This window comes from Lampetra fluviatilis, chromosome 25 (genome assembly GCF_964198595.1).
Source record: "Lampetra fluviatilis chromosome 25, kcLamFluv1.1, whole genome shotgun sequence".
NCBI lineage: Eukaryota > Metazoa > Chordata > Hyperoartia > Petromyzontiformes > Petromyzontidae > Lampetra > Lampetra fluviatilis.
In genome coordinates, this window is record NC_136299.1 from 3818088 (window position 1) to 3843780 (window position 25693).

Genomic DNA, 25693 nt, shown 5'->3' on the forward strand with positions numbered 1-25693 from the left:
TGGGTGACCTTTGCCCTTGTCTTTTGGTGGACACCAGCACAGTGGCTTTGCGTGCTGAATTTCGATGGCTGATAAGATTCCTGACCACGTGGCATTTAAACCAATCTTGGGTCCTCCCCGAGGCCAATGAAGCCTCAAACGAGCAATTGGTGCAAATGTGTAAAATCTGGTACTGGCACGACAACGGTGGCTTGTCTTGCAAACTAACGACACTGTCCTCCCTATGTTTTACACGACTGAACAAGGAGTCTTTGTCTGTGTCTTTGTGCGGCAAATGGCCATGGTGGGATGCAATAACACGAGCGAGTCAGTTAGGTGCATTGCAGTCGTATTGTTTCAGTAGTAATGAGTGCTAACGGTGAAGCTACCTTACACAAGCGGCACCCTACTTTAATACCATACCACCCCTTAAGTTTACTTCGTGAATTGCAGGTACATTTGCACGTGGTTCAATAGTTTCATGGGGTCTCACGCACGTACGCATATACTTGTCTGCTCCACAAGATGAAGCTACAAATAGTTATATACAAAATGCAAGTCGAATGCTTTTCATGATTGCACAGCATTTGCGGTATGATGAATATCACGAATATTGTGACTTAACTGCGAAACGTGGAAAAAAGCATATATTGGCACCGCAGCTCCGATGAACACGGTTGGCTACGTACGGTGTGAAAAAAGATCAACATACATGCAGACATTGCCAATAATTGTGTATATACTGGTTAACATTGCGCATGCAGGTATATGGTGTTTGATAATCAACTGAGTGCCCTCACCTACTAGAACGTTGGAAGGAAATCAGTGGTGAGGTCACCGCTTCACCATGATGATAATCCATCTACGCATTTATGTTTTCATCAATCTAACATTCATTTCTTATAATCCTGCTCCACTATAGTATTCACGAATGTGATGGTACGCACAAACCTCTGCAATCAAGTTTAATATTCCCTGCACTCACATGCATATATCCGTTACATTCATTGAACAAGAACATGTAAAATCTGTTTCAATTCAGTTTTGTTTTACTACTAAATGCATCCCACTCATTCCATAAGACTCTACACACCAAATTAATGTTTAACTTTCATTGAAATGCCTTTTACAATCCTGCAGATACTTTTAGGGTCTAACTTTCCCAACCGAGAGCTTACACAAATAAAATATGACTGGGATCCGTAAAATGTGCATATGGATATGTATTTATTAATCTAATACAATAATTGACCTGAAGCCATAGGAATTTGGAATTTCCACCAACGCCCTATGCTCATCATTGCCTTGCCTCAAACAGGGATGCTCCCGTGGTGCGATGTTTAGCACGTTGGACCTGCGATCCGGAGGTTGGTGGTTCAACTTGACATCCTGGTGCGCCAGTTGGAATATCGGTGGCACGTTTATCGAATCCCCTCCACCTCTGTGCAACCAGCAGTGTAAATGGGCTCGCCACAGTTTCCGTCACCAATGTTATCCGCAATAGAGGTTTTTGGGGTTCTATCGCGTGAATATAAATGTGTCGTTAAATCCGCCACCACCCGGCACAGCCGATTAGTAAGGTTCGGCATGTTTTGTTGATGTGACAAACCTTGCTAATTGGTTGTGTCGGGTGTTGGCGGATATACCGACACATTTATATTTACGCCATCTAACCCAAAATCCTCTATTATGAAAGCATTGGGTCACCGCTCATTCCTGCTGGCAGTCCGAAGCCCGTTGTGGAGATCCCACATTATTATAGTTGTAGTAGTTACTCTAAATACAACACTTCATTCACGTATCTGCCCAGAATAAAGTATTAATTGTCTTGACCAAAAATGAATTATGGGCTGATACGACTGTGGTCAGAACTTGAACGAACGATCTCACAAATGTAAACTTTGGCTGCTCTACGACATTAATTTCACTGCTTGCCGGAGTAGAATAACGATCGTAATAATACAAGGCCAGTCGAGTAAAATTATGTCGTGGAACACTTGACTCACAAGCACGAGGCTGCGAAGTTAAAATCAAGTTTGAGGGTTGACGCAGCTCCGCACATCTGTGAGACAGCATTGGAGGCAAGGGTTGGTGGAACGCGGGCAAGATTGCGAATCTCCGAAGCTCACTGGGCTGCGAGATAGCCAAGAGATGCAGCACACACACATTCTTGAATCCATCTGTGTCAAGCTTACTCTGGGTAATAATCCATTTTGCTTCCACGTGTCACACACTCGTTGTATGGAACTGGCAAAACTGCCCAAATTCAGGAGATATTTTAATAATTGGCGAGGCATTCCTGGATAAATAAAGAGTGCTGTTGTTATTATTGTTGTTAGAAAATGAGCCCACTTAATGTGGCGTACACAGCGATCATATTATACGTAAACTGGTCCTGCCATAGAAATGTATAATTTCCTCCATTGCTTCAGGGCCAAACCGGTTTGCAAAAAAAAACGATTACGTGACAACTTGATTTGATTGGCTCTGTCAGGCAGTGGAGGGTTATAGTAAAAAAAAACTGGAATTATACCTACATGGTAATCTGACCCAATATAAACTCGTTATGAATCATAATATTGGTCATGAAAGCCTACGTATAAAATTAAGGGTTACACTTTAATTCCTCATAAGTAATACTGCATTACAGAACCTGAACATAGCTAAGATGTTTTTGGTATCCAGTTACTGCATACAAAATAGAATTCGAACAATTTATGCCAGTATTAATGCAATATTTACATCAACGTTATATATTTTTTTTTAAAAACCTCTGGCTAACAGAATGATTGAATAAAAATTGAGGAGGGGAAAAAAATGACACAATCTAAAAAATTTGAGAAAAGTTGCATGGAGGAGGTGTTTTCCAGAACAATCCATCTTTTAAATAGGACATGATTCTCATTTTACAAATGTCTTTCTGACAAGAGCAGGCTCCGGGGTTTTGCCGGGAAACTTTACCTAAATCTTATTCATTTCATTCAGAAGCCACGGAATAAATTAGATTTATGTAAACGGGATATCTGCTGTCATATTTATATCAGATGTAGCATTTCCTGGGTTCCGGCAAGCTAAATGAAAGAGTCGCGCGTATAAATCTCTTTCTGATCGCTGCTCTGTATTACGACATGACCAAAAGCGCACATAAGAAAGCCTGTACTGATAAGCGCATCCTAAACAACGCCTGAGAAGCCACGGGGTTCTGTGATATTGACTGATCTTCTACCAGCACTCGATACACTTATAAACATACATACATAAATGCATATATATAGTGTCTGGTTACATAAGAGGCAATTTTTTCTGCTTCAAACGGTTGCCTTACGTACGGTGCGACATAAGTTCAACGTACATACGTACGGAAAAAAGTACTGTAATGTTAAAGCGCAGACGTATGAAAAGGTAAATACAGAATATTGCACTCGGTACACAGTCTCTCTCTATGCAGTACACGTACACTCGACAATGCCTCTCTTCGCACACGGTGTATGTCAATATTTTTGGTTTTAAAATATGCATTTCAATTTTTTTTGTATCCGATATATATTATTGGTGCAATCTGCTTTTTTTTTATCCCAGGTTTCTTTTGCAAGACGTCTTCTCGGTGGGGTTTAACAATCGTAAAATAAAGTATATCACGGTTTTGTGCTGCATATACGCACACACACACACAATTAATTGCACCTCCAGTTAGCACGGTTGGCTACGTGCAGTGCAAAAGAAGTTCAACATACATACATCTGGAGTTAATATATATATAAAAAATTCAGCCCTTTGTCAATGCATTGCCATGATAAGGCCACCCATTACACTGTGTAGGTTATGGGGTCTGTTTGACCTTGCTGCATTACACTGGTCTGTGTGTAGCTTTGTCAGTGCGAGTTTAGACACACTAACATAAACATGATAATAATATGACTATTCAATTAATCATTACTTACAGTTATTTGTCAACCTATTGAGGGATGAAAGACACCTTGACCACGAAGGTTGTTTAACCATACTTCGCCGGACTGGTTGGTGCGGTTCAACGAAGGCGACAAAGCCGGGACCAGTTCCGATATTGCTCACCACTGATGATAGCCGTGGCCGGGAATCGAATTCAGGTCAATGGGTTCATAGTGCATTGCGCCAACCATTCTGCTACTGCTCCCCACGATGATATCCAATATCTATATACCTAGATATGTTACATTACCGATACTACCGGTGAATATGTGGGTTTATTTTTCCACGGTATTGCAGAGTATGTCACGGTACACGCGTACAGTAATGTTGCACTGTCATGCGTAACTTGGAGCAGTTTAAAAGGGCAAACGTGGGGAAGTGTCGTGTTGTGTTTTCACTTTGCCTCAATTTACTCTGCAAATCAGATCTGATCCAGTGCACCAGGCACATGTATCTCTTCATAACGAGGCGAAGGGATACGCACTCAACAATTATATGAGTGGAGGTTCAAACGATCCATTGTCATAGAATGAGTGCGTTGACGGTAGCGGTTGCTATGTTGAACGATACATTCATAATGCGCTCACAAAACATTCGAAATCGCCTTTAACATGGCATAAATCACGGGATGTTACGCATGCACAATCTATTTAAGAAACTTCTTCATTAACAAGCGCTATTAAAAACGATGACGAAGATAACATCATCTTTTAAATACTGCCGATGAAGTCGTTAAAGCGATACATACCTTCAACGGATATTTAAATCAAGGAAGAAAAACCATGCACATGCGTGGATTCTGTAATGCTGCCCAACATGAGTTTGTCCTGTTGTAGCATTCAAAACATAGCACTGGCACCAGACACGCAGCAGGACGCAGTGCAGGATGAGGCAATGGGGTTTTGATAGCGGCTTCACCCACGAGGTTGGATCAACTCACCCCTGTCATATTATTGTGGCAATCGCAGCACTCTGAGAGGGCTGTAAAGGATAAATGAGCATCGTGCCATGCTCATTTCACTGCGAAACCACTTGAACATTAGAATTATGTTGCCATGTCTATAATTTAAACAGCAACACAAATCTGCACGTCTATCTTCATTAACCCCATTATTTAACCACACAGACCCTATACCATGGTGTCCCCTCAAACCATCATCTCACGGGAATATGTAAAAAAGAGTACCACTTGTGGGAAGGCAACAACGGTTAAATTTCGATTTAAAGCTTTCGTGACTGCAGGGATTCATCTTCTTGGTTCTTTCGGTAAAGTCACGTAGAAGGGAAATAATAAAATAATAAAAATAAAACATAATAAAATTATTCTCACGACGTTTCAGCCACAACGCAAGGAGCCGTCCTCAGGTGGAGAACAGGTCTGTCGAGGAGACAGAGTCTGAATGTCTCCTCGACAGACCTGACTTTACCGAAAGAACCAAGAAGAAGCAACAACGGTTGTTGGAGTGACTGTCCCCTGTCACAGGAAAATGGAATTTCTACCACTAGCTCTGGGCCACCGAAATTAGGTTTTCTATGCAACGAGGTTTCTCCGCAGGGTTGCCGGGCTCACTCTCCGTGATCGGTGGAGGAGTTCGGTAATCTGGGGGAGCCTCGGAGTCGAGCCGCTGCTCCTCCGGATCGAGAGGAGCCAACTGAGGTGGTTCGGGCCACCTGGTGAGGATGGGGCCCCCGGTCGACTCTCCCTGGAACTCTACCGGGCGGCAGCAGCAGCAGCATCAGCGTCCCACTGGGTTAAGACCCCGGGGCCGGCCCAGGACCACGCTGCTGCTGCTGGCGGGACGATGTCGCTCGGCTGGCCTGGGAACGCCTGGGAGTTCCCCAGGAAAAGCTAGAGTCTGTGTATAGCAGTGTAAAGTGTAGTGTATTGTAGTGTATATTATAGTGTATAGTAGTGTATAGTATATATTAGTGTATAGTGTAGTGTATAGTGTAGTGTATAGTGTAGTGTATTATAGTGTAATGTATTGTAGTGTATAGTGTAGTGTATTGAAGTGTTTAGTGTAGTGTACAGTGTAGTGTATACTAGTGCATAGTGTAGTGTCTAGTAATGTATAGTGTAGTGAATAGTAGTGTATAGTGTAGCGTATAGCAGTGTTTAGTATAGTCGTGTATAATGTAATGTATAGTAGTGAATAGTAATTTAGTGCTAGAGTCTGTCGCCAGGGAAAGGGAGATCTTGACCGCCCTACTCAACACGCTGCCGCCGTGACCCTCACCAGGACAAGCGGACTGAGAGACAAACGAACGAACGAGCTCTGGGCCTCCTCAAGAGAAGAGCAATGCCCCCAATTCCCTCATGAAGAAGGGAGAGATGCCGACATTTTGGACGCAACTGATGACGACTGAAAGGCAATACTAGTTGATTTAGGAGGATGAGGATGATTGAACAAGGTTGAAATAGGAACCAGAAAACATACACACTATGAAATGTAAACAAACAATACACTCACAGTATTGTATTCTTGGTTGTTTCGGTAAAGTCACGTAGAAGGGAAACAATGAAATAATAAAAAATATATATTTTTTTGTTTCCCTTCTACGTGACTTTACCGAAAGAACCAAGAATATGAATCCCTGCAGTCACGAAAGCTTTAAATCAAAATCTCAATGTTGTGTATAGGCTCCACCGTGCATTATGCAATACGGAAACACCGTGGATTGGAAATAGGCACATTTCAAACATAGGAATACAACTATTGCGAACCAAAAAAAACCTCATTTTAGTACGCCAAATGAACTTTAAATAAACGAAAGTGTTTTGCAAATAAAATATCTAGGTTTACCTCAATTTGAAACGTCTAATGCATTTTGTGTATAAAACTTCAAACATTTCTTCTTCTTCGTCCACCAGCATCGCCAAATCCAGGCTCACCCAATTTAAAGCACAGTAAATACCAACTTGTATTTATACAGTATATTATTTATTTTAAGAGAGAGGTGGGTTTACAATTTTACCCACTGTACCGTGTCCCCGCTGTTTCCCCCTCGCCCGCCCGCAGCTATTTGTACACAAAAGAAAACGCCGCCACACACACACAAAAAAAACAAACACAGGATTAATCTTTCCCTAAAAGCGTTTCAATATATCGCCAGAGCAGGTTTCTATTAAAAACAAACAGGGGGTGCAACCGGGCCGATATAATTCTGTGGGAGTAAATGTTAAAACCTACAGAGGCCCTGTGCCCAGGGGGTCAGAGTGTTAAATAGTTTCAGTATCTGAATGTAGAAGTGTGTGTATGAATTTTTATTCTTCTTCTAAAATATAAACTTGCGGAAAATCTCAATAAAAAACTACAAAGTTTGAAAACCTGAGGCATGTGTGTGTATATTAGTCAGTGTATAAACACTTATAAAAATAGGCATGATATATTGTCAATTTTCTTACCAAACTAAAGAAAAGATCTGAAAATCGAGCCTACATGCGGACAATTCGGATTATCCAATTTTATTTTATTTCCGATTAATCCAAAAGTAGCGGTGAAGTCAGTAATACGACGTCGCTTCTGCACTTTTCCCCACCAGTAGTGCAAAAATATACAAGGCAACTTTCTACCAAAGGTGTAATTCACATGGTGATGTCATAATTGTTCGCACTCGGGACACTTAAAATTAGTATAACATGTCAATGATCAATATCTGAAATTTCCCCTTGAAATTCCAAATATACAAAACTCGTTCCACGTGATTTTTTGTTTCTCTTATCGGTAGGATATCTCGAGTTAACGCCGTATTAAAATGCACGTGAAGAAATTCGGGTCACATGGCATCATGAGAAACTGAATATAAGAATAGTTTTTTAACCCTTTCTGGCAATAAAACAGGTGTTAAGATGTTAAAACACCAAACTGAAACCTTTTGCAAGGAATCATGTCTGCATTAACCACATATACTTGTGGTGAACATGCTACCAAACAAAAACATGCTCTGGTAGTATTTGCATTGTCTTTGAAACTGATTGGTCCACACCAGAGACAGCTTTCTATAGAGCCTTGTCTCAAACGGCGTTAGACCAGAGGACCCCAAAAGGCGAACAGCACAAAGACAATGCCACTATTGGGACATTTATAGCTCGGGCTGAGGAGCTACATTATGGGACCTTCATACTGGCAAGGGATGTCCCATGATGAGAAACTGTATTGATATGGCATGTCCTGTACACGTACATAAGGCACACATGGGAAAAGAGCCTGTGGCTCATTGCAAGCTCATAGCTTCTCTGGTCTGGCCACCAAATGAAAATGCTAAATGTATGATTTTTTTTTTACTGTTGGTATGATAAATATTCAATCGTTTCACTTTCATAAGTAGTCATCATCGCTGAATATTCCCGTCACCCAACCAGCGAAGCTTTCTGTTGTATACAGCAGCCCTCTGTAGCATTCATGGGGCTTGCATTAACGGACAATGGCACACGGAGATGGCTAAAGTTATTAAATAATGTACTTTATATTTCGTGTGAACACTTTCAATGCTGAACCTCAAGATGTGCCAGGCAGAAGGATAACTTTTTTTTTACATTTTGGCCAAAAGAAAATTCTCTCCATTTTCATTGCAACACAGCACTAAAAGTGCATATTCAACACCACCGAAATCTTACTGCGTCAACATACGCAGTGCCCCTTACAAGCACATCCGATTGACTCCCCTTGTTAATATATTGCAGGCGTAGGCCAGCAGTGGACGTAGCGTAATTAAGAAATATTACAATTAAGAGCCAACTAATTCCAGTTATTGACTGTTTCAAGTGAACGTGGCATATCACCCCATTGATTCGTTAACTAGGGCCATATGTTACGCACAGCTATGCCTTTGACATGCGTCATGTTTTGCCATTGATCTCCCGGCACAAAGGGAATGCGTGGCGCTGGCGAGAAAGGCAAGCTGGCTCCATACTCCACATGAATGCACGGAGTGATCCATCAAGTGATTTTAAAAATATATATTAAATTAATTCCCCTTTTTGCTAAGGTGTGGAGGCGTACAGGAGTAGCTGAGGCATGGCTACATGCTAAGGGGGAGCCTGAGATCTCCCTGTGTGTGTCGCTGGAAATCGCTGCATTTACACGGCCTGTGTTGGGATGTAATTGGCTGATGTTTTTGTTCGGTGCTTGGTAATCTTGAAGAGAACGCCGGCTTTGTTGTGGAATCACAGAGGATGGCCTCAACGTGGTGATCCATTGCTATTCGTGAGCAAGGTTCTATTTGCACGGGACAATATACACAGGCATGGTTCAATAGGCTCTGAGGCTTGAGTAAATAAGACAGACAAGCATGGGAGAGAGCACACACACACACACATGCATGCACAAGTGCATGCTTTCATACACGCACACAAAGAACCCCCGTATATCGCCTTTAACAGACTGTTGGGGCAGATGCTGTTAGCGGGCACCGATAAAGGCCGGCACGGCATACAACGAGGTGGGTGGCCAGCACCACGCCCGGCCGCCTTTGTCTCCAAAGTGCCAACGATTTACACACCGTACCAGGTACTCATTTGAGGCTAAGTCGACCTAGGGGAGGCCCAGTACCAGTTCAAATATTCGATTCTGGTCTTGTCCACGAGTGGAAAATCGAACTCGGGTCACTGGGTTTATTGCGCAGCGCTCTATCCACGACACTGCCACTCCCAATTGACTACTCCCAACATGCGTGTAATCGCACACATGCATGCAACCATGTCATGTCGAAGTGCATGCACTCAGCGATAGCAGACATGCTAAGATATACGATTATTCCATTTAGCTTGGGACCAGCGGAGCACCTGTTAAGGTACATTACACGAACCGTATCATACACAAATGTATATATTACACAAACGAGTGGAATGTCCTGCACCACGACTAGTCACGATGTAAAGTAACCTATGCCATATTCTTAAAATTATTTCATGCTGAGTTGATCTAAGGGAAGTCCAAGCACCAGGCCAGGCTACAATTGCCACTAATGTGTATGGCTAGTGGGTGACCCCAGGTCACTAATATTATACATCATTGAAGCATATCTGCATACCCGTATGTAGTTCATTCATCAACATGTCACTGCTACACACACACGCACGTCTGAGAGATACAATAATCACATCTATGAGACCGACGGTGGTTGAATATGTGCGCGCACTCATATGCGTGTGTATTTGTTGCGAATATTTTAAGAGTAAATATTCCTTATGAAATCATCTTAAGGCTCTTCTTCGATGAAAGGTCGCGTAATCTGTGGATTAACACGCGTATACTCCCCATTTCGTTTGACGCTTTTAAAACTAGAAGCTGGATAGCCCACATTAACCCTTTCCTGTTCCAATGACGTACATGTATATACATTATCCGTTTTACCTCCGGTCGCGTTCAAGATAACATAGATGTAGGTCAACGGAATAAAAACTAAAATAAAATAACTTCATCGGGACCAAGGCTCCCACAAGGCCGTGCTGGAGGGCGTGTGGCACAGTTTGGCGCCGGCTATCGTAGAGTGCAGTCATGTCACTACAGTTCTCTGCGGTGAGTGCGATGTCTTTAAAAACAACGGCACTACTACACCTCTCTAAATAAAATTAACACTGAGCCGCTTGTGTGCTCCGAGATTCAGCGGTAATGGGACCCCCACCCTGCAACATTTGCTGACGTCTCGGAACGGGAAAGGGTTAATACCACGCTATCATCAGCCGTGGTCAATCCACTGCTGGATGAAGGAATCCTCAAGTTGCCGCTGCCAAATCTCACGATTCTGCGACGCCGGAATGAGTAGGCCCCGTAGCTGTGATGCCACCCACCCAACCAGCCCAGCCTCTAGTAATTTTGAAATAAATTAACCCACCAGCATTCACAATGCCCTGCTGTTTCAAACAAACCGTAAACTCAAACCCTTTAGTAGCCCAGCATGGTGGGGGGGGGGGTGCCCCAAAAGAATGTTTATTTCTTTCAATCTCTCTTGCGTAAAGGGCAGCTCCATTGAGAAGAACACAGCTCATTTAGCAAAGATGCCCAGTGGCATTTTGCTGAAGAAATTCATTAATTTTCCCGTGGATTTCCCCGGTACGGAAATCTCTGCGATGGCAACACTGGACTCGTACGGAACAAGACGCACCGCGCACTTTCTATAGACAATGTGCTGAATTTAAATGCGTATTGAATTTACCTTATTAGACCTGTAACTTAGTAGGCATGTAACCGATTTAATTATTAAAAGAAAATCATGCACGCAAGAATGTGTGTGTTTTTTATCGCACAAAGTTTAAGCAATTAAGACGCTTATATTCAGCCTAATGCAGGGAACGAAACTGTAAAGCAAGACGGTACAAACTTGTGAAGTCACAACACCCAAACTGTGACAATTAACAATTCGACAGTCAATTGAATCGGATTGTCACGTGGCAACCGATCCAGCTTGTCAGCAGACCAGAATTTTGTCCGAAGTTTTTTTTCTGGAGATCACATCCAGTATCATCAGGCACGCACAAAAAGCCCAGGTGTTAGCAAAGCTCAGCTTTAAAAACAAAGGGACATTAAACCCTACATGACGACCTAAGCCAAATAAAAACTAATTAAGAATCAGAATATTGGCCGTGAAAGCCTACGTCGGAAATCAATTCACAATTCATCAGTTTGGGGGGAGAGAGAGACGGTTGGGGGGGGGCGGGGGGAGGGTGGGGGGAGGGCGGGAGGCACGTGACATTACCGTTCCTCCGATTAGCACAGTTGTCTGAGTATCATGCGAAAAAACTTCAACATTTCCATATACATACCTAAAACAACAAACAACAACAACCGCCATTCGCCACTAAGTGACGTCACCACAGCGCTTGTGCCAGGCTAGGTGCACTTTCGGGCCACGTGAAAGTGTCGAACACCCGCTGGCAGGTCACGGAACAGACCCAGGTGCCATGGGTTGACCGACTTAGATGACCGGCCGATGCACCACAGACGTACCAACATACGCGCGCAACATACGCGTGTTGCAGGAGCAGCTGCGTGTCGTGCGACCGAGGGAATCTCCCGGCGGCCGGTGCCTCTAACCTTCTCGGAGCATTCCCACTTTGAGGCACTTCATGAAGCGGCAGGCCTGGCAGGCCTTGCGCCTCCGCTTCGTGATCTCGCACTCGTTGGACGCTGGGCAGCTGTACTCGATGTTCCCTGAGACACAAAGACACAGAAACGCACGCACGCGCACGCACACACCGGGCGCACGTGAGCGCACGAGGGCACGCGGACCGCACTGCTGTGCTCGCGATGACGCGAGTACATACGTGTGTATGTATGTATGTAAGTATGCTGAACTTCTTTCACACCGTACGTAGCCAACCGTGCTGATTGGAGGTGTGCGGGGGAAAAAAATAAGCATCGATAAAGTATCGATGGTGCGAGAGGAATTGTTGATCAGGAGCACCGCTGGTGGTTACTGGCCATGCGCGGGCCTGTGCTCCCAACCGGCCCTTCGTCGGTCTGACGACGCTGGGTTGATGGGACACAGCACAACGCAAAACTGAGAAGCCCAGTGTCGTGGCGACGAGTTCCGAAACCTTTTTTGTGACCCAGCAGTGAAACTTCACGCGAAATCAAGTTGATGTATTGTACAGCTCCCCGATGTCTTTTAGGATCGTATTTGCGCGTTGTTCGGCACGATGTCTGACGTTGCTGGATATAATTGCTTTACTTTCTGAAGAAGCTACCTCAGCACGTGGAGTGAAGTGTCGGACAACGTGCCAAACAACAGCACAGTAGAACAATACAGCCGCATAGCACTACCAGAGCAGCAGAATAAAGATCATCGCTATGCTCGACAATAGCCAATGGGATGAAACATTTCCAACTAACATTGGTGGTGGCATTTATTTGTCCGGGCAATTTATGCTCCTGCATTGGGATGTTTACTCAATAAGTGGTCATCTAGGTTAAGGAGCACTTATCTTCATTTTCAAATGTTGAATTGGGGTGCCATGGCTTTTCATGGCTTTGCCCGGTGACCTGCTCTTGAAAACGGATATTGGTGTGATTTCCCCCCCCCCCCCCCCCCAACATTATGTTTTATTAACATAACAATTCAGGTACACACAGAGGTTATGAACGGGGGCGTTGAGACCAGCGAAAACGCATTACGGATTAAAGTGCAATGGAAACCTGTCTAAACAGCACGTTTAAATAAACTGCTCCGATCAACTCCACAACCCTGGTGCCTCCCTAAGCTGTAGGAGAATACAAAAAAAGGCGGGGAGGGGGGGGGGGCGAAATTGGCCCCAATTTTGACTACCGCTGTGATGAACGTCGGCGTGCTTTGGGTATTTAAACGCACAAGCTACTGGGCCAATGGGCAGAAATCAAAGCCTCGAGTCTCCCATGCAAACTCGCTCAGCGGCAAAAGCACATTGACTTACAAGGCCACGCAACCACTCATCGTGGCTAATGTTCCCAATTTGGTCCCGACACCAGCAGACAATCAAGCACTCTGGAGAACGGTGGCTTTTTTTTTATGTGTCCACACAAATTAGCAGACAGCATGCTTGTTTGACGATGTTCCCAAAGCACATTACCGTGGGAATTCGGTTAGATTTGAGCCAGCGAACTGTGAAGCAGGAGGCTGGCTCTGTAGTAACTAGACGACCCACCCACCCCCAGTAAATATGTAAATATGTGCGCTGTTATGTGCATCTTGAACAATGAATGTGTGCGCATATATAATGTGTAGTGGAAAGACTCCACCACTGCCGGATGCATGCACAACTGCGCTGGCGTGTGCCGTCTGTGGACAACCCAAGTTCGATTCCTGTTCACGACCAACGTCAGTGACAAATGTTTGAATAGGTTCTGAGCCTACCCTAGGTCGACTCAGACTTAAATGAGCACCTGGTCAGTGTGTGTATACGAATCAGCACTCGGGAGACAAAGGCTGCCGGGCATCGGTAATTGCCACATCACCGCTTCGTGTGCCGAATCGGCCTTTGTAGGCGGTCTCTAAGAGCACTTGCCCGAACAGTCTGTTAAAGGCTATACACGCGATCTTTGTCATAGTGTTTTTTTTAATAATTCACCTCTCCCACCAGCGATTAGATGGAACAAAAATAATCGAGTAATCTTTGGCTGGGCTGTAGTCTCGTTTTTGCTACGGCTTCATTTTTACAGCAGCGTTTATTCCAGTTCATTCGCCACATGAGTCCAAATGAGCACGAGTGTGTAATTTACGCAACATAACAGACGTATAAAAAAATAACAACCAAATCCTTAGATTAATGTATCACGATGATACGTACTCAGTAGACATGCAACGTTGGACCAACACGTTGGGCTAATGTCGACCCAACATTCCGTATATAATGGGTACCAATGAACGTGGGAGTCAATGTTAGTAGCCGAGTAATTTGATGCATTTGTGGTTCGGTGCGTTGTACTACAATCACTGCCACATGGGAATATATTCACACATTTTTGGATAAACTTGTCCTGGGCGTCACTTAGGTGAACTCAGCCTTTAAAGGTGTCTTGCCACAGCACCTGATGAGACATGAATGGAGGCTGTGTTTTTTTTTCCATCATTGTGTAAATAAGAAGCCGTGTAAAATATGTGTATGTGTAGACAATCGAAGTGTGTACATGTAAACAAATACAGATATGTACCACAAACATGTTTTGTAGAACAGAAAATTATACGCTGTGCGTGTCTGTGGGTGCGTACACACGCGTGCGAAAACGACCAGTCACACGAGTTCGATTCCCGCTCTCGGCCAAGATCAGTGGCGTGTATTTGACCCGTTCCTGGGCCTCTCCTAGGTAGGCTCGGCAATAAAACGAGAATGTGGTGCGACGTGGAAACATCAGCAACGGGGACGCAAAGGCAGCTGAGCGATCTTAGTCTTTGTCTATAAAATATAATTTTCTTAGCGGTTTCTACAATGACAACAATGTCAATATTACTCTATGTTCCATCATCTATGCAGCATTATCAAATAGTCAATAAAGACAAATAACCACGCACAAGCTGCTCATTAACCTTTGAACTTATTATTTCAGAAATTTATTTTAATTAAATGACCCTTTCCAAGCCATGCTGTAGGTCTATCAGGGTCACGAAGGCAGCAATAAGCCAGATTCACATTTACCCTGGTCCTGAGTTTTCTCACTGCAGACAAATCGAGGTAAGTTGGGTTAACAACAATATTTCTCTACTGCAGACTCGCCTTTTATCTACGACCCCATTACTCGCGACTCCTACAATCAGAAAAAAGTCAAGGGCCAGTGAAAACTCCTATTATCCATGCCCCTACTCATCCTACTATTTACGTATGTCCGTGATTTGTTTCCATGTATTAACGGTGAAACAATTTGCGGATAACATGGCCGATAAAACACTCGTGTTTGGTGGATAAAAAGAGTGCTCTTAATGTATTTCATTTTTATTTTAGTGAAAAAAAAACTTCTGTGTACAACAACCCAATGTGTCACGCCAGTGACTGCATTGCAAGGCCACCATTCGTCTCCTCTGCAGAGAGACACAATCACTGCCGGTCACGTGTTACTGCGCGTCCGCATTTGCCGAGGCTGCTTAACTGCAGCGCTTGCACGCCACGATAAATTTGGCATCAAACGGCAGCTAATGAAGTATAGAGTTCTACCCCTTAGGAAATCAAACATTCAGCACTCGGAGCTTGAAAACACAATCATCAAGAGCTCGCCACGGCCAATGCAATTGATGCCATCGCAGCTCGCCTTCACTTCCTCCCTTCTGCCAGATACAGCCATTGGTGCACAGTCAGCACCACAACTTCCCAGCTCTGTTATGACAGTGGCCGATGCTTTGCCTTTAGCCACACAGAGAGCGAGGCGATGCATTCTCGAGCGGCATCCTGAAAGGAAGAAGGGCCCATTACCCAAAAGGTCACCGACACTGAATATTTGTTGTTTTTTTTCCCCTTTGAGCGAATTTCTATTATTTCGTATGGAAATAGCTGTGTTTTTAACTAAAACTGGCTTTGTCAAAAAAATGTATGTTCAGGAGCTATATGCCAATGTCCAGGTCTGCTAACCACTCAGAGAGGGATTGAGGAGAGAGAGTTTCGTGTGGGTTTGCCGTTCGTCCTCCTCTGTTGAAGGAGCACAGGCTACTGTGGTTGACTGTACGGTCTATAGTTGGGGTTGCATGACGAATATATATTTGTGCATTTGCAGCGCACTTTTTTTTGGGGGAAATACTGTTGAAAAGGGGTCCTGAAACCCAGTGAGGCCTTTTTGGTTATACAACTGACAAAGATGGTTCACTGTTTTCAGTGTTCAATGAATAGAAAATTATATTATTATTAAGTCAGTAGCGGGTATAAATACAGCATTTGGCATTTCTATTTTTAACGTGTAATTCAAATGCACGTGCAACCTTTTGCGTCCGATGCGTGTAATAGTGCTAGCTTTATTTGAATCACTACATTAGTGCAGATTCCTTCGAAACCTTAAATTACGTCCATCATTGGGCCCTGCAAGTTCTTCGTCCTATGCCCATGCAATGGCAGGAAAAACCTACAATCTCGTCTCCCAGAACTGAAGTGTCACCTATTTCAGGAGAGCCCTTGCTTTTCCGCGGCTTAAATGAGCCTCTCACTTAAGCCTTCCGGACACTTCGCTTGGCATTCACAGGGTGCGCCGGTGTAGATGACCAAAGTTTACAGACAAAGGAGGTGATCACAGCAGCTGTTGTAAGCAACTTAACACTGCAAACGTGCCGCACCATCTCCGTCGTGCCTTGTGCCCAATTATAGTCGCGCGCGGCAAAGGTTTTTAAGATCTGGTGGGAGCGTTCAGCTAATGGAAAGTTGCTTAAAGCAAAAACTGCCAGTTGTCCCTGTTAAAAGAGTGAGGGAGATCCTATCTGGTGTACGACGATCAGCTAATCCGCGGTAATAGCACACTTGCAAATGTGCTCATTATAAATAAAAGAGGCGGTTGTGCTAATTTTGTTGAGGGAGCAATTTTTTTTTTCTTCCTCTTCTTCTGTTGAACGTTATTTTTTAACATTATTAGCGCAAACGTAATTGTACACGCTACTCATTATTGTAACGGTTTGTGCAATAATACAAATAGCCAGCCAGCTGTGTGCATTCTGGATAATTAGTAATTAAAGGTGACCTTTGAGAATGTGCCCACTTATAATGTCCCGTGATTGTGAATGGAAAGGGCTGCCATTACTGTCTGCGCATGAGTGCTCTGCTCATAAACGGACGAGATGTTCTGAGGGATGCCGCCCTGATTACGGGCGAGAGAGGGGGCCATCGAAAAGTTTGCGGCTTCACGTAAAACACGGCAACGTGTCCCAATGAATCCACAATTTTTTTACGCGAGGTCCCCTTGTGGTAAAATGCATTTTGATGACCTGAAACTTAACTACAAAATGCATTTTTTTTAACAGGTAAGGCTCTTACTCTTTTTTCGGTAAAGAAAGAACCAAAGATAAATTCCTGCCGTGAAGAAAGATTCGAATCCAGATAAGGCTCTTTTTCAGAAGCGACCTGGCCACAAATGATTGACCGACGAAGTGGCTTATCATGTGGAAATGTATCGCAGCCAAATACTCTAAACGCACGTTTATAAACACTGGAGCATCAACACTGATGCTCCAGCGTTGCGAGGCATTCGCTCATCTTTTCCCCAAAACAGCCGTTTGCATGAATCGCTGCGTAAACCGCGAGACCACAAGCTGAAGTCCAATGTGACTTGTGACTCAAACGACGATCGCCGCAGCGTAAGGGTGGAGTTTGACCACAGGATCACTCCTGTTGACTTCCCCACAAAGTGGTTCCCTGTTTTATCGACCCTCCAGGGATTAATGACTCCCAACCGAGATTTAAACTTACAACGTTCAGACTGTGAACCGCTGGCCACAGATACAAGGTGTCACTTTATTGTCACTGGAAAATTGCTTTCTCTCTGTGGTGAGTTAATCAATGAATAACCGTGGAAGCATGTACAAGTCACTGGTAGCCATGTCGCGAATGGGTATGGATTTCTCCAGATTTCTCCTGATTTATTCGGATTCATATGGATATTTTTGTTCCACCCCAGAGCTCTCAAATTTAACGAACACAAATACAAGCACCACGAAAGTGTCTGAATTAATCCACGGCAATTAAATACGGTCGTGAATCATGAAGGTAAATTCCTATTCAAGAACGGATCAATCTTTGTTGCAGCAGCTCTTTTCAGGTTGGGCAGCGTGTCGTTTTGCCTGATGTCCGACGTTTCGCCTCCAGCAGCTTCAGTTCCTGAAGAAGCTCTAATTTCCTCCATAAACCACTAGTTTCGGACATCGTGCTGAACAAACGCATGCTTGCGCCCGACGGACAACGTCCGGAGAGCCGTACGGCGCAACCTCAAGGAAAGCCGATGCACTCCGTCGCATCGCCGCTCCTTTGTCAGGCTTCACAGACTTGTTGATCAGCCCCTCACCGTGCCCTCCCCCTGTCCCGCTCTCACTCATTCTCAAGACGAGGGAAGGATTCTGCACCCGCTTGAAAACGTTGCACGCTATTCACTCTCGGGCCGCACGGGAAGCCGGTCTCGGGTGATTCTCTTTTTTTGTTTGATGGTGAATTTCCAAGCTAATCGCACTTTGTAAAGCGATAATTGGCATTGACAAACTTGACTAATTGAGAGGGTGTCGTCGTTCAATTTGACACCGATGTCTGAGAAACAAAAGGGGGTCCAGGTAGCAGAGGAGGAGACAAAAAAAATTCCCTGATGAAATTTGTTTTGGGGTGAAATAGAAGTGAAATATGGCATCAGTAATACATTTTAGTCAATGAGTTGGTTATTTTTGTTAATTGATCATTGAGCGCGATGATAAAACACGCCTGCACCTTGGCGATCTGGAGGCAGGGTTGCCCGGATCGTGAACATTTCTACGGGAGCCTCACAGAATACAACAAATTATGAAATCTTCAGAGGACGGCAGTACAGAAAGTGGGCTCTTGATCGAATAACATGTGCACACTTTTACGTGTTATTCTCCAGTTTACTCCACAATTGAAAACTTCGATTCAAATGGAAGTGAGGCCCAACTTCTCAACAATGCAGGATTCTCTGGAAGAGTCTTGGGGGGTCTTAACACTCCATGAGGCTTTCTGCACCTCCGATTAGCGCGTTTGACCACTTATGGCATGAAAGAAGTTCAACGCACATACATACCCTGGATAAATGAACAAATCGCAGCAGAAAACAATTCGCTGGCCTTGATTGGCACCTTGAACATCGTGCAAATCCGGAAAGAACCACGATGAGTGACGGACCACAGACGGCCACGGGTGACAACCGAACTCAACCTTGCCAGCGCGTCTCCTTGGGCACGAGGGGCAAAACGTTGGGTACCGTATCAGCGGACGAACGCGTGAACCGCCCCCCCGCCCACGTGGAAGCGCCGGCGAGAAGCCCCCTCACCCTGGATGGTGCGCTTGAAGAACGCCTTGCAGGCCTCGCAGGACGCCACGCCGTAGTGGTAGCCCGACGCCACGTCCCCGCACACCAGGCACAGGCGCTTGGGCATGGCGTTGAGCATGTACTCGCACTTGGTCTGCACGTCGGCGCCCGGCGGCGAGTCGTCGTAGCGCTTGCGACCGTTGGGGCCGCCGGGCCCCACCATGGCCACGGCGGCCGCCGCCGCGGATGAGGCGGCGGACGAAGAAACGGCGGAGGAGGCCGCCGCGGCCGCGGCGGAGAAGGGCGAGTCGAGGCCGTTGTTCCGCGCGTGCGTCGAGTCCGCCGCCGCCGCCGCCGCGGCGGAAGAGGAGGTGTGGTGGCGGTAAGGGCGGCCGTGCATCGCCGACGAGCTCATGCCGACGCCGTAGCTGCCGCTCGTGTCCGACGAGCCGCTGGGGCTGTGCTGCTGCGCCAGCGAGTCGCCCAACGGCGAGGGGCTGCACGGCTCCGTCTTGATGTAGGGTCCGCAAGACGGCAGGGAGCCACGGTCCTTGGCTGACATGCTGCTCAGGGGCCTGGGGAAGAGGCGGGCGGGCAGAGGCGCAAGAAGCGGAAAAGGGTGTTTGTTTAGTACGATTAGTTCGTTAGCTTCTGATAACCCGGCATCAAACCAAATGGGGAAGTTAATTTTTGGAGCTTTCGTGACTGCAGGAATTATTCTTTGGTTCTTTCGGTTAAGTTGCAATCGAAACGTCGCTATTATTTTAATTTATTATTTTATCTTTAGACGTGACTTAACCGAAAGAACCAAAGAATAATTCCTGCAGTCACGAAAGCTCAAAAAATTAAGATTGAACCACTTCTACGGGGAAGTTTTAAGCTTATCTTTTTTCTCTCTCTGGCTATTTGTTCTCTCTGCCTGTGTCCTCTCTTTGGAATTTTCACACTTAAATTCTAACTTAGCAATCTTTGAAATACGTAATCAACCAGGCTATGCGTTAATTGTGTGTTGACCGACTCTCTGTGTTGCATTACATCACATTTCGATATTTTGCGAGGTTATTTAATTTTAGTGTGTCTTTCTCCTAATTTTCAAGCTTGCGTGCCGTGCCACGTCGTCATCTTACTTGCGCAGCAGCAACACGTTGCCGTCCACTCATTGATATACTAATTTTCTCTGCCCCCTCCCTCTCTCCGTCCCCGCCCCCCCTCCCTATATTTAAGGGACCGTCACAGAAACGACCCCTCTCTCTGTGCCGATATGTGTCCTCTCTCTGTGTGTCCTTGTGATGTCTGTCTGCTTGTATGTCTGTCTATAGTTTTCTAGTTAGATTTGTGTTGCTATTTCTCTTATGCCTGATGATGATTGCTTGTGTTGCAATCGAAACGTTGCTATTATTTTAATTTATTATTTTATCTTTAGACGTGACTTAACCGAAAGAACCAAAGAAGAACAAATGGGGAAGTTTAGACCTCCCTGTTACACCAAGATCTGCTCGGCCATCCAACGATCTCGTCTGAGATCCAGAAAAACAATCTGGGATTGCCATTCGCGACAGTTGGACGAAGCGGGTCAACCGATGACGACTGGCGAGCACCGTGGAGTTCTGCCGAGGTTACAAATGAAAGTTTCATCGGGGACCCCCACCATCAACCGCTTACAGTGACCGCTCGCCGCTGCACGCGCCTCTTACACGAGTGGGAAAATAAAGAGGACCCCCCCCTCCCGCACAGTGCGGCGACTGTGACTGCGGCCACCCGAACCAAACGATGGGACGGCATCGTGGACAACTGCGTCGTTCCACGCCCACGTGCTCCGTGGGATTGTAGAGCATCAGTCGCGCTACTCCCGAAGCTATCGCACGGCTCTCTCCCCCTAAACCTGGACGTATTCTGTACACGTGTTTCCCATACGCGCGGAGACGATTAAGTAGACGAGAAGTCGAGAGGTGAGGATAGTCTCGTTTGCAAGAGTCACCGAAATGACAAGATGAAATCAAAACAAAACATCGCGAGGAAAGACCGTATTAACATCGAAGCAAAACAACCACCTCGCAGCAGAAATCTAAAATGTTGTTTGGATACATGTATAAATGTTAAATTAAATATCCTGAAAGGTAAGTCAAGAGGTCGTCATGGGCAAATTAAGTTCATGGCACAACATCTCACCAGCAGGCTGCACACCAGACACCCAACTTGCAAGATTTGATCTCATTCTCATTGTCTCATCTCGTCCCACGTGGGTTTAGGTCTTCCCCTGTTCTTGATAACTTTCGTTCCGTTACTCTGCCCACGTATCCCACCCATCACAATTTCCTATTTTGCTTACCATCCACAAGAGCTTGTGTACCGCATTGTTTTATGAACGCCCAAGTTATTTACCCCATCCTGCATTGACGTTCCTAGCATCTCCTGTATACACTTAATGCCAAAGGTTGGAAGCTTTGATTCTGTTAAAGTTCAACTCTTTTTGCCACATATTATATTAACACAGATCCTAACATACGCATCATGTTAGCATTACCGTTGACCTCTTCTCTCTTTGTAAGTGGCTCATGTAGTCCGTCAAATCTTTGCTCTGCAAATGCAAAACACCCCTTGAGCCCCTTCGCATGGCAGTCTGCATGCTACACACGCCTAACTCAGCGCAACGTCTTCTCCGTTCTCCTAAAGATCTCTGGGATCACTGCTGCAATCTCGCCAGCTAAACTAAATGATGAACTATTTCGATTTTACCAGGTAAGGTCCACTGGATGTTTTGATAGCTCAACGTAAGTGGCTTACCACGTGGAAATGTATAGAAAGCAACTACTCGAAACGCATGTTTCTAAATGTGGAGGGGAAAAACCGGAGGACCCGGAGAAAAATCCACGCGACCACGGGGAGAGAGACACGTAAACTCCAAATATACGGGCGTCAGAATCAGGATTGACCCCATGACCTCCAGGTAAGGTAGTTAACATCTCGCCACCATGGCGCCACGTTCAACCTCCCAGTGCAGCAGCTGAAACAACGGTACAAGCGTCTTAACTTGCTCCCTCTTTGTCCACCCAACAGTAGAAATGTTTCCACCACAGTTAGCCGATAACCAAATCGAGTGTGATTGGCTAAAGTGTGGGTACTTCCACCTCTGCCACGAGGTCTGGCCAGTGTGGAGTAGGCCAAAATTCCCTCCAGAGCTCCCACCGGTGTGGTGTGAGCGAGCAGTGATGTGAGCAGGAAATTGCAGGGCTGCACCTTTATCTCGGGCTTCCCAGGAGGTAGTCGGGAGGCTGAAGAAGAGTGGGTGCAGTGATGCATGCCTCATAATCCGGCCACTTTATTTGAAATTGAAAGTTGATGAGAGGTCGAGACCTATTATGAAGCCAGTCAACGTCAGCAACACTGATCCAACAGCGTGGAGTGAATGGCATTAGACTTGAGAGGAACATGGCTCAGATCTCTGTGGGCTCTGATCGTTTTTATCCAAATCCGCTTCCCAGCTGAAAAATTATCCGTAGTCATTTTTTAGATCGGAGCAGCTGATGGCAGTGCCCAATCGTGATAGGTATTGGATGAGAGTTGCTCCGTAGGAAGTTATTACGCAATACTTGCATTACATAAATAATCGAGGCTTACAATCGGTTAGGATCGGGTGATCAGGACGAGTGCGCAGACTTCAGAATGTGACCCTTCTCCTTTCCGTATGGCTGATGCAGATGCAGAACAACGACTACAATTTCACATTCAGGTGGTCAAGCCAGATAACCGCGTCAGGAGCCAGCGGAGTTGTATCGCTGCGATGCCTTCTTCGTATTTGTGGGTCAGGCATTGCGTCGTTACCCGTTGCACGGTCCGTTCTGGGTGGCCACAGTTGCACGCTACTGGAGAGTTTTTAATTTTCCATTTGAATGTGACCCTAATCAGGACCACGTCCGAGTGGCTAATTTGAACGTGGATGGGAACGTCTGCAGAACACGGTAACCATTCAGCGCGCGCTGCAGATTGTTGAAGTGCGTCGATTGCGATGGACTATTCCGGTCACGAGATTGCTGCAGCCGAGGGGGGTACGGGCGCTAAGCGACTGTCAATGACGTTGACGGCGCGAGTTCAATCCCAACCGTAGGGAACCAATTAAGGTTAAAGAATCTTGAATGCGTAATTAATATTCGTCCAAGTGCAATGACCGTAAAGTGTGCATTGTGAAGGTGCAGCCCTGCGGTCGGCTTGCTCACGCCACTACTGCTGCAAGGCCCTCCACTAGACGTAGCTCTAGAGAACCCCTCTGGGGCGTAATTTTTGGCCTACTCTTCCACATCGGCCACATGTTGTGCAAGAGGTGAAAGTACCCACAATCTACCCCACCGCATGCAATCCGACAATCAATAAACTGTTGATTGGACATCATAAATGTTTTTTTTTGGGTTAAATCGCGTAAATATAAATGTGTCGTTAAACCCGCCGCCACCCGACACAGCCAATTAGTAAGGTTTGTCACGTAAACAAAACGTACCACTTCAGCAACATCGGTGTGGTGGAGAGTAAACTCACAACATTTACAATTCGAGTACGACGTTTCGCTGGTGATCACAAGAACCAGCCTCATCAGGCGAAAGGCAGACATTTACGACACATTGACATTTACGCTATCTAACTAAAGTAAAAACCCTTTGTAATGGATAATACCGGTCGCGATAGCCTACGACGTGTTAAACTGATGAATGGCATCCCCAGGACGATGCCCAAGTCCATGGGCAGCGAACTTTGGGCCTCCTGTTCCGTGTGGAACTCTGCGGAAGGAAGACTGGGAGTCCGGTTCGGTCGGGACCTTCAAGTACCACCGACAATCATTCCTCTTTCAGAAAGCGTTTCTTATTTTAGCCTCGGGCCAATTCTTCCTCATCCCATTGCTATTGGTGTAAAGCGCCTTGAGATTGCATGATGAATGACATTACATAAAGCTGTAATTATGATTATACTGTATACTGTTGGGTGAACAGAGCCGATTGGGGGGAGGGGGTGGGGGGGATTCCACGAGAGGGGAGCTCCAAATAGCCCACCATAGCAAGGATTTGACCCATTCGTTCACGCTGGCCAAATGTCTTTGTAAGAGGTGGAAGTTCCCACACCTTACCCCACCACACCTGACCTAACTGTGCCGCACTCGTTAATACTGCTCGCTGGACAGAGGTGGGTGGGATTTAATAAACTTGCGCCATCGTTTCAATGGGAGATAGAACCGTCGATTGCAGGTCCAGTGCACTGACCATGGTGAGCAAACGCATTCTCTCTGTTTATATACCTTCTGACAAATGTGTGGATGAGAACAGTGGTGGGAGATTGGCCGTCAATATTAATCGGGGAGCCTGGGCCAACAGCGGTTGTACTTCTATGTTCCTACGATGGAAACTGTCCACGGTCTCGGGTTAGGGCAACTATTGTTGGCGTTCCACGAAGTCACTCATTATTCATTTCTGGAGGGGATGATTGGCTGCGTTGATCAGCGGACACAAAAAATTGGATTCAAACTGAAAGGTAATACGCCTACATTTAGGCAGCAGATGCACACCGCTTTGATTGAGGGCAGATTAAATATATACACACACAAGAGCGCAATAAATCTCTATCTAGTTATTGTTTTTTTTCAAATGTCCATTCTACAATGTAAACCTGAGACGTGCCAAACCTTATTCAGTTAATCTACGCGCGCGTATTTATAACTGTACCGAGTTTAATTTCGCGCCATTTAATCATTTGTCCCACGGTTCCCCTGGGACAAATGCCGGTCTCGCACATGGCCGAATGTGAAAAACAAGAATCTCCTGTTACAAGCGGAGACCCATCTAAACAACAGTCGAGTTTTGGGTTGGTAAATCACTCGGGCGAAAGAGCTAACACCCCCCCCCCCACCATACCGAGCCTTGTGATGTACAGCAAAGTATGGAGAGGGAACATGCAAAGTTTAAAAATAAAGGCTTTTCTTATCTGAACCATTCATGTTTTGCATATCAACACATTGGCCATCTAGGGTGATCCCCAGAAGGACCAGTGTTGTACGTGTGTGTGTTCAACTTCTTTCGCACCCTACGTAGCCAACCATGCCAAACGGAGGAGCTCAACCATTAGTGAGCTTTCAGTAAAAATACACCGCACATCCAGATCCTACCCAGGTGAGCTCAGCGGGTAGAGTGAGAGAGATGCACAATGTGGGCGGTTGTGAGTTAAAATTTTGATTGGGGATTGACTCAGCCCATCATCCCTCTGGGGTCGATAAAACATGTACTAATCTGTGGGGAATTCCTATGGAGAGACTCGCGCCCACCATAGGTTTGTGGAATTTCCCCCAGTGGCTCAAACATGAGCACCGCCTCAATGCTCAT

General features: G+C 45.5%; 1 protein-coding gene across 1 annotated transcript in view; it reads right to left on the reverse strand.

The window, feature by feature from the left end:
• LOC144941609 (estrogen-related receptor gamma-like) overlaps window positions 1-25693 on the reverse strand; it is a 253804-nt gene that overhangs the window by 31662 nt on the left and 196449 nt on the right. Inside the window, exons 4-5 of the mRNA XM_078867929.1 lie at window positions 19356-19909; window positions 11964-12080 (exon numbers count right to left, since the gene is read on the reverse strand). Coding sequence (XP_078724055.1) covers window positions 11964-12080; window positions 19356-19909 — 671 coding nt within the window. The remainder of the gene's footprint in view (window positions 1-11963; window positions 12081-19355; window positions 19910-25693) is intronic.